Source organism: Haplochromis burtoni, unplaced genomic scaffold (assembly GCF_018398535.1).
Source record: "Haplochromis burtoni strain Fernald_Lab_line unplaced genomic scaffold, NCSU_Asbu1 Contig_315, whole genome shotgun sequence".
Lineage (NCBI taxonomy): Eukaryota > Metazoa > Chordata > Actinopteri > Cichliformes > Cichlidae > Haplochromis > Haplochromis burtoni.
In genome coordinates, this window is record NW_024582676.1 from 304,797 (window position 1) to 314,869 (window position 10,073).

At 38.4% G+C, this 10,073-nt stretch overlaps 1 protein-coding gene across 9 annotated transcripts in view; it reads left to right on the top strand.

Annotated features, from left to right (window-relative positions):
- Nucleotides 1-10,073, top strand: part of znf800b (zinc finger protein 800b) — a 29,987-nt gene that overhangs the window by 10,932 nt on the left and 8,982 nt on the right. For 6 of the 9 annotated variants that reach the window (XM_014339815.2, XM_042228278.1, XM_042228279.1 and 3 more), the window contains exons 2-3: nucleotides 1,976-2,087; nucleotides 5,450-5,792. In XM_014339815.2, the coding sequence (XP_014195301.1) occupies nucleotides 2,031-2,087; nucleotides 5,450-5,792 (400 nt within the window). In that variant the 5' untranslated portion in view covers nucleotides 1,976-2,030. Of the gene's footprint in view, nucleotides 1-1,275; nucleotides 1,323-1,975; nucleotides 2,088-5,449; nucleotides 5,793-10,073 lie in introns of all 9 variants that reach the window. The other 3 variants (XM_042228277.1, XM_014339816.2, XM_014339820.2) reach the window with 2 other exon arrangements.

Below are 10,073 nucleotides of genomic sequence, written 5' to 3' on the forward strand. Positions count from 1 at the left end.
ATATATATATATATATGACTTATTTAACAGAGTTGCATTGATGGTTAAGAACAGTATCTCACCTGCTGTTCTTAACCATCAGGCCAGGCATAATTTTGCCCCCACTTGAGGTATACTAAACATCTTTTGCATTGAGAGGTGTGTTGCGTTGTGACAGCTATTTTCAAGCCCTTGGTCTTGTAGAAAACACTATAAAACTTTTAAACTAAAAAACCCCATTTTCATTACATGCTTTGTCTCCCTCTGCTGGAGTTTCAGTAGCAGTTAAAGTGTTTCTGAGTGGGGGACATGCCTGTACATGGGACAGCGTGCTTTGACACTGGCTTTGTCTTGAAGCATTCGGGGCCCCCGCTGCATCTACTGACACAACTGTCGCTGTTTGCCTAATGTCCCTTTCCCTGTAGTTGAAAGTCATAGTGATTAATTTCAGAATATTAGTTTCAATACTTAATAAACTTAGTATAAAATCTCAAAATCTTCGCTACTACATCTTTGCTTCAGGCATAGAGTTGATGTGATCTAATTTCAGTTGGTGATCTGTGCTTTCCCTTCTTGATATTCATCCAATTTGTTTTGTGTTTCCTTGCTGTCTCTTAAATCCAAATTACCACAAATTTGGGATGCTCATAGTATGTCATAGCTAAACTGCTTCAAGCCACTGTTACTTGCAGCACCTTATTAGTTCAACGTTGGACTCTTCATACATTTAAAACTTGTCCTCTGGCAAAAAACAACAAAAGTCACTCTGCAGATTGCAGTGACAGCTAACGTAGGCTTCTTGTTGTTAGATCTTATGGCGAAAGATGGCAAAGTTTGGAAAAGTGAGGTTGTTCAGCATGTGCCTCTGAAGCTGGATGATCTTATGTTAAAAAAATACGTCCAGTAATATGGTGTCTAAATGACCACTAGAGGGCAGCAACTCATACTGTTTCACACCTAAATCTGTAATACAAAGCTATGGTAGATTTGTTATGATACAGAGCAACCAATGAAAAGTATCTTTACAACATCCACAACAATTTGGCACTGCAGTTCTCAGTCTGACTCATAAAGGACTCAAGTGGGTAACTCATTCAAAACCACTGGCTCTGCACTTCCACCAATACAGTTCCTGTATCAAAAGGAAACTTGTAACAAAACAAAGCCCACTTAAAAGCAGTTTCAGATTCCACACACCCAGTATCTATATTAGACCTTGTTATGGGTGTGTTTTCTACATGTTGTATTGTAACTTATGTGGCTGTGTTTAAGAAGTGAAACTTTTTTTTCTACCAGTTTTCTTACAGATTCTTGATTTGGACACCACAGTGTTGCAAAAATGGGTAAAAAAAAAAGTATTTTATGCACATTTTCTCTCTCTCTTTGGGTTTGCTGATTGCACCAATTCTTGCTTCAATAGAATTACCTGTGACAACTTATTTTAATGCAGATTGAATCAATCTTTACACTGCTGCAGAATGGTTACAACTATAAGGTGTTCTTAGAAGAAATATATGCTGCATATCAATTAGGAGAAACAATATTCATGAGCCAGAGTACTCCGTTACAAATGCACACATAGAGATGGTGCAAATCATGTAGTGTATTGGTTCATGGTAACATTGCAGACTGTTCTCATCAACTTTCTGTAAAACTCCCACATTTTCTGAAGACTAACGCATGTGGAAGATGATATTAAATGGGCAACATTGGTAGCATTTTATTTAAAGTTTAGATTGTGTGACTTACAATTCTTTCACTAGTCTGCTCCACTGATGTTGATAATGTATCATGGCTTTGTGTAATCTGCACACAAACAATCCTTTACAAATGTATTGCAAGTGTACATCTGTAAACAAGAAAACAGTGCACAGTTAAGATATGAGAAACTATAATTTGTTTAATTCTTTAGACAGCTTTTCATGCTTTAGTGGCTTTTCCAGCAGAAGGTAATTCTTTCAGTCCAGTTCTTGGCTCATGTGGAGTGTTGTTGCAGGTTACAGGTGTATGCTGGTAGTGAACGTGTGGGGCAGCAGGCCAGTCTTGGCAGCATGGTGAAGGCCCAGAAGTCAGCTGGGAGGAAGAGCTCTAACTGTCCCCGCAGACAGGTACTGGACAAAAGAAAATCTAACAATGCCTGTCTGATTGTAAAGTCACACTTCATTTATGTTAGACCCAAATGAAACCTAACCTATTATTAAAATAACTCCTGCCACATGTTACAAAATTTACTGGATGTGAACTAGGGAAAACTTGAATTCTGTCCTTATATATTTCCCTTTAAGTACCCCCTTTTGTTTGTCCTAGCCCCTGTGTTGTTTGTGTTTTTTGTATTGTATTGTAGCATGTGTATTGTGCCTGCAGTCATTACAGTGTGCACTCCCTATGCCACAGCCTTTGCATATGGGAAATAGAAATTGTACAGATACACCAGGTAATACAATTAGTATTTTTATTGTGAAAAAGAGAAAATATGTCAGTGATTGTGTTACAATAGAAGCTTATTTGCAGTCTAGACAAGGATATTTAGACGGCCAGGAAATTTGGAGAAAAAAAACAAAACAGTCAATACGACAAAGTGCAGAGTCTTAGCTTTAATTTGAGTTGTTTTTCATCACTGGGGAGGATAGTTTAGGAGCTGTAGCCCTTTACAAATAATGCCAACATTTAGGGGTTTAAAAATAAATCGGACATAAACTAAATCATGTTATATGTTCTAGCCTGGCGGTCAATCTCAACACTCTTTGTATCTACACCAGTGAATCTAGTAGGTCTGCCCTTTCAGCAAGTGAAATGCAGCTCAGCCAGGCTGAGATTATGTAACAACGACTCCACGCAAGGACTTTCTTCACCCTGAAAAGCTTTTTGGGTGCTCTGGCCACTTGTTAAGGATTATTGTCCCGCTGAACGATGATAGGTTGTCTGTTGTCTTTCAGCACGTTTGCCTGAATATGTTTAGCAGTGTTTATCCTTTTTCATCTGTCAGTCGTTTAATTATCAATAAATTCTTGTGTACCAGCTCTGCTGACAGCAAAGCATGACATCACCATGTTTGACAAATGAGGTGCTATACTGAGGGTCATAAGCTGTTCCTTTTGTCTTATTTCTGCATGTTTGTTTTTTCATAATTTTGATATAGATGCATTGTTGTAGAGTTCTGTTCCAAGAATTCTTGCCAAAATTTTGTCTTTTGCCAAACTGACACTTTACTTTGTGAGGATTCTGTGTATTTTGCACATTTTTTTGAAGCTCAACTAACATCTTCTTTACTTTTTCACTCTTCATGTGTTAATTTTCTTAATAACAAGAAGCCTCACTGCGAAACAGGACACAAAATCTTTAATAATTGTTTTTGAAATTTTGCAATTTGATCACCTTATTAAAGGGGCTATATCTCAAACAATTCTTTTAGTACCACTGTAAACCCTATTAATATGAAGTTTTCATTATTCTGTTTTGGTTCGGTTTGCTGATGCGCAGAGCCCAAGCAGTAACCAAAAACTGTAAATGCCCATATACAAATGCAAATCTACAAATCTTCATTAGAGCCCTGCATCTTTTTTTTGTTGAAGTTATAGACCTCATGATTAAATACCATTCATCGTGTGATTAATGATATATTGCTGTCAATATCCATATGAAAATCAGTCTTGTTAAATAATCATCAGACTGATTTATCTGTGATTTTTTTTTTTTTTTTTTTTTTGATACCGCTTTCACCTGTTCGTTTTATTCTTTATTCCACATGACATTTTTTAAAAGAGTGGAATTTCATAGCCCGCCCACCTACTCTAATCAGTCTTCTTTCTTGTGCTTTGTGCTCACCACTTTCCATTGAAAATGAATCATGAATAGTTGACTGATTGACTGGCAGATGAATTGAAATTCTAAGTGAATGGTGGCACTCCCTGATGTTTTTTTCTTTAGCTCATGATGGTGATTTTTTCCCTCTTTTTCTTAAAGTAAAAACTTACTGTGTTTTTTTCTTTCCCTTCATCTTTGCACTTGAACCATTGGTTGAAATAAATCTGTCTGGGTCCACTGGGTTCATTAGGTTACGTGTGTATTGCACAAATGGGATATTTTTTGGGCTATTTTGCAGCTATTTGTTTATGCCACGATATGGCAATGTGTCCGTTTGTATGTCTTTGTGCCTTAGTGTCCAACTGGCCCACTTGTCCTGTGGTGATGTGCTGTAATGTAGTTAATGTGGAGTCATTTATCCCTCTTCAAGGACAGCAGGGACACGAGGAGTTAGCGAGGCAGACACAGACAGAGAGGGAATGAGGATAAATTGGTGGGTGGCAGAGGAGCTAAGATTGGGGACTTGGATAGAAAGGAGGTCTGGTTAAGAGACATAAATACACACACAGACAAACATGCTGTGTGTGCACACATTGAGGAGTTGATGGGGAGTCACTTATCTGCTGGGGGGTAGCTGTGTGAGACAAGGTTAATGTTCCTCTACAAAATTTCTGGATGCTCAGGAGACATGTGCGCAGAGACGTATACACGGCCAGCTGTTGTGGTCCTTCATTCTGCCCAACAATTGGCATTAATTCAGGACAAAGACAGCTACTAATTGTATTTTTAAGGAGCTCTCTTCTAATTTACTTGTCTATGAATGCATGAATTTTCAGTCTTCATTAGGTAACATTTATAATTTCAAACTATTTTTTTAAATTCTTGCTCATATGGAAAAGAAATAGTAAAAACTTATAAAAGACTTGCATAAGATGTGGCCTACTTCATATAGTGAATCATATAAGGCTTATATGATTTACTCATGAAAGTGGCCACTTTCTCATTACTTTCATATATTGTTTTAGTAAGTATCCAAAACGTACAAGTTTCATTTATATAATTTTTCAAGGGATCTTATATCTGTTTTCACTCTTGTATGCTTTTCATACAAGTTTCACACAAGACAGATACAAACCTTATAAAATTTATATATATCTTTCCCATATGAGTGGACTCTGCTAGAGTAGCTTTGTAGGATACACTGATTAAAATAATCTTTATTTACTATGCACTAGACCTTGGTGCAGCCCTTTATATTCATCCACTGTCTAAAACAAGCCAACTTTCTTCTAATTGGCTTCCCTTTGCAAACAGAACCTTTTATCAGGGGTGCGTTCCTGAGACGAACCTATTAACTATAAAGAAGTTATTTAAAGCTTTTGTCTCATAAGCAGTCCCACATATGCTAGTATCCACCACTGCAGTGGCTTGCCCTTTTTACCTACAGTGTTAGTCACTTTCCCTTTGACAGCTACTATCTAAAGCAGTTAAAGATTTTTTGGATTTGTCTCCCTCCAGTGGTTGTATATATATCACAGTGGCAGGCAGCAATTCTTGCTGCTGTCCACAGTACCCACAGGAGCATGGAGATTACAGTGGCTTTAATTATAAATGCAGTCCGTTTTATTTGTGTGTCTTATGTTGTCATGTCTGGCTTTCTTGTCAGAGTGGTGTTCAGCCAGAGATGGAGGGAGGCCAACTCCATTCGGACACCCAACATCAACAGGTGCAACCCAGACATGGAGATCAGTGCTCTGATCAGCTCCATCTTCAGACCTCTGCTTCAGCTGAGGCGCTGCCGGTGAAATGGGACCAGAAGGAAACTCCAGTGGATGTTCAGGAAAGGGGCAACTCTGCTGGACAGCACCAGGGTAAGCCTCTGTGGAAGCCCATTCCCCCTCTACTGCCTGAGCCTCATAGGAACACTTCCACTGAGACCAGGGACCAGAGCTGCCAGACTGAGGAGCAGTTTCTGCAGACGAGTGCCTGCAAACATGGTCAGAACACAGGTGAGTATGACTGTTGTGTGCAGACTCAAGCTGTTGCACTTAAGGTTTTGAGTCGTCCGTTTATCCCATTCTCATGAGCTCATTGTTTGAGGAAAGGGTATGGGAAAATGTAGCACAACCGTTTGCTTGGTCTCATGGATGAATTGATAGATGTTGCTGGTCAGAGCTACATAATTCAAGAATAAGACAAATGTTCAAAAGGATAAAATTCAAAGGGTTAAAGGTCAGCTAAATCAACATCAGTATGTTTTGCAAAAACACTTTTCAGGGCAGTGTTTCACACTATAAAAGAAGAACAGACGAGGCTATTGTTACCACATTTGTCATTTGGTCTGTTGCATTAGTCTTTTTGCTTTCCTTCAAGTTCTTCACCAAGTATATTAGTAGTCTGGACAGACATGGCTGTAAACTGCAGCATGGCTGGCTGGCATACAACCTCATGGTGGGAATTTTAGTCTTCACTCTGCACTACTCGCTGCTTTGATTCATCCACCTACAGGCTAAAACTGTCTGTCAGCCTCCTGTCAGGGTGCTGGAGTAAGGCTGGACTCCAAAGTCAAAGTGAATGGTTTGTTTATACACAGAAAATGGGAACTGCCTTTGGCTTTGAGCACCACTCTGGGCACCACTGGTTAGCTGGAGCTGTCAGACGTTTATGAAAGTTTTATTTGGGAACTGATTTATTACACTAGTTTTTTTTGCATTACTCCTCCACTCTGCTGGTGAGAATGGAGGAGTAATGCAAAAAAAACGTATAGAGAAATGAACACAGTCCTAGTTTAAGAATAAGACGTAACCCTTTATTGATTAACTTGGAAAAAATAGTCCTAATTCTCCACTTAGGATGAGAACTTGGAAAGATTTTCATGGCCAGATTGTGCAGTTGTCACATCTGTCCTGCTTATGTGGTGTGATTACTTTTAGCTAATGTGTTTCATGACCCCAAAACCAAGCTAAGCTTTTGGATAGAGTTGTAATTTGTACTACAAGGCTATGAAATCTACTTTTTATAATGACAGATGTTCTGTCTGAATTCTGAAATATTTGCTTTATTCTATTCTTTTGGTTTGTTAGATGAACCTTCTCTGCCTTTCATTCACAGTAGCATTCCTTCTTGTCTCATGTTTTCAGAATAGAAGAGGTGTTTTTATGCATCTCACATATGTGTACACTGATACTGTGTTAATGTCATATAGTTCTGGTAGCAATAAAGACACTGCACAGAGAAGCTCTGGTTGATCTGACTCTCTTGCAGAGGGGATGTGGAGGTCAGAGTGGTCACTAACCTTCACCCCTGGGATTATAGCAGCATATGCAGGGGAGGTGTTGGGGGATGGTAAAGAGGAAAACATGTTCTGTCACACATTAATACATAATCTTCATCTCTATCAAAGCCTCTCACACAGTTGTCATTTACCTTTCTGTCTCTGTCTCTTCCTGCCACCTTCTCTGTGGGTGTATTACTCTGTAAGCTAGTCTCTTTCACTTTTATGTGTCTCTCAGGGTGTTTTCACACCTCTACTGTTTAGTTTGTCTGAGCAGAACAACCGCACTGAGACCTATGGATGAGTGGTCTGGGTCCAGTTCACGAAAAACTCCAGAGCAGTTTGTTTACAGTTAAAATGTGATCTAACCTCAGTCCGACGAATTGTGAAATATCACCCAGATATACTGTTTAGAGAAATTCTCCATGTTATCAAGAACACAGTACCTTTTTCATTTTGTTTTATTGCTGCTGGCCCAGTAACATCTAGCCAATAAGCAGACTCAATGTTCTCACTTGGTTCACTTGGAGTTTGCTTGGGCTTTTTCTCTGTGTGAAACAAAACCCACATCTTGGAAAGAGGCTACACACTTACAAACTCATGAAATAATTCAGATCAGAGTAAACCAACCACAGTTACACCACTTTCACACAAAACAGGTCTACTCAAGGTGTGTATGGCATTTTGAGTAGACCTGCCTCCCAGTATTATAGAAACTTCTTAAAAGTAGACAATTGATAACTAGATGAAAGTAATGTGATAACTTTGTATTGTTTATAAACATGCTGTTTAAAAATAAAATATTGATACCACTAAAGCAGCGGTCCCCAACCCCCGGGCCTCGGACCGGTACCGGTCCTTGAGTCGTTTGGTACCGGGTCGCGAGAGTTGACGCTCTGGTGTGAAATGTATGGTTTTCAGGGTTTTTATCGGTTTTCAGCGTTATTTTGTTATCGTTTTTATCGTTAACTCAGTTTTCCTGGGTCTTTTCACGTGTGTTATGAATAAATCTTCTTTTTTTCGGTAGTTTTATTTTGTTGTATTTATCCGCGACACTTTAAAGGCCGGTCCGTGAAAATACTGTCGGGCATAAACCGGTCCGTGGCGCAAAAAAGGTTGGGGACCGCTGCACTAAAGGACATGTGAAATAATTATGTAATTGTTCTTTTTGTTTGCCTTTGTTAAAGTTATACTGACAGACTATATTTTTAATTTAACTTGATAAAAAAAGACAAAACACAAAACCCTTTATCACATTTTTTTTTAAGATTTCTATTCATATCACAGTAATCATGACTTAAAAATCTGACTGCCCTAGTTGGCATTAAAATATATTGTACCAGTGCAAAATTTTTAAACATGAAATGTCTCAGCTTCTGAATTCCAACATGAGATTAATTAACGTCATCTTGGAAATAGCAGAGCTTTCCACGAATTAACAGAATGCCAGTCAAAGGGTACCGCTACAATCTCCAAGATACACAAATGGTAGTTTGTGGGCTGTAATATATGTGCATGCTTCAGAGGGAGACAAACAGTGGATATTTGTCACAACTGGAAGCAATGATAATGTTCTATTTGGAGCCTTGTGGTAGCCTTGCTTTTACAAACAGCTCTTTTGTCGCAGTAGAAATAATGTTCTCAATGGCATCTTATTTTTTGAGGTGATAACAGGGTGTGTGGTGGTGTATGTGAAGGTAAACACCCCGTGGTTGTTTGTATGCCCATCTCAGATTGCATTGATGTAAAAAAATTGTTCATGGAATACAAAAAAATAATTACATACAAAATAAAAATTACGCCCTCATTCTACCTTTTATTATAGAGGAGGTAGGATGAGGGCACTTTACCTACCCATAAGTCATTTCAGTAAACCACTGCAGGTCTTTCAGCCACAGTCAGCTTCTATAAATAATGCAAGAACCAAAGCTCTGCTCCTGCTATGTTATATTTAATGTTTTATACAACAGAAAACTAAATTTGTTTGACTCTAAGACCAATACGTTCAAACTTCTTTCTTTCCATGAATGTGTGCTGATTGTGTTCATTGTGTTGTGGCACAGGATGTTGTGATCACATCCTAATGATGCATTTTATTTATTTATTTATTTATTTATTTATTTATTTATTTTTTACAAAAAATGACAGTGACGTGGTGGTTGCTGCTTGGTAGCTTGTTTCTGATGATGACCACAGGTTTTGAATTGAAGACTAAAACAGTAATTGTATTTTTAAAAAAACAAAAGCAAAAAACAACAACAAACGTATGGTCTGAAAATGGTTTAAAAAGTGTTTCGTTCAATCAATAACAAACAACTATTATCACTAAGGCCAATAAATAACACTGTGGCGACAAATTTGATCTTTCATGCAGGTAGAAAATTTAATATCTGATTTACATTTTTAAAACTTGTTGGCTAGTACTGTTACACTGAGAGTGAACATAAATCAATTCAACTTGCATGAAAACAAGAGAGGAGTAAAGGACAATTGTCTCCCTGTATTTATATGACAATTGAATGAATGATTACATGCATTAAAGGGAAGCTAGTGAAAAAGCTGGCACATACGTCAAACAAAACATTAAATCCCTGCCATGATCAGGATTGCTGCTTTCTCAGTCTATATCCTCCAGTAATTGCAGGTCATGCATAAGCAAAAAATATTCTCCAGTGCACATCAGTAAATTTCGCCATGTTCCTCTTTTGGCAGATAATGTGGCACTGTGCTAGACCCAAGTCGGAGTATCCAATCCTTTGCTGTCGCCGACATCTGTTGGAGTCGACACAAAAATTTGCCAGCAGCACGCCTCTGCCCTCCCACTGCACATTTTTCATCACTCCCACTTGAGCTGTAGTCCTCTGAGCAATGCCTGCAGAGAGATTTCATTTGTAAAGGGTGTTTTTTCATTTACACCCATGTCCTGTGTTTCCTTTCCATTATAATGCTGATCCTAGAAGGCATTTTGTGTGTGTGTGTGTGTGTGTGTGTGTGTGTGTGTGTGTGTGTGTGTGTG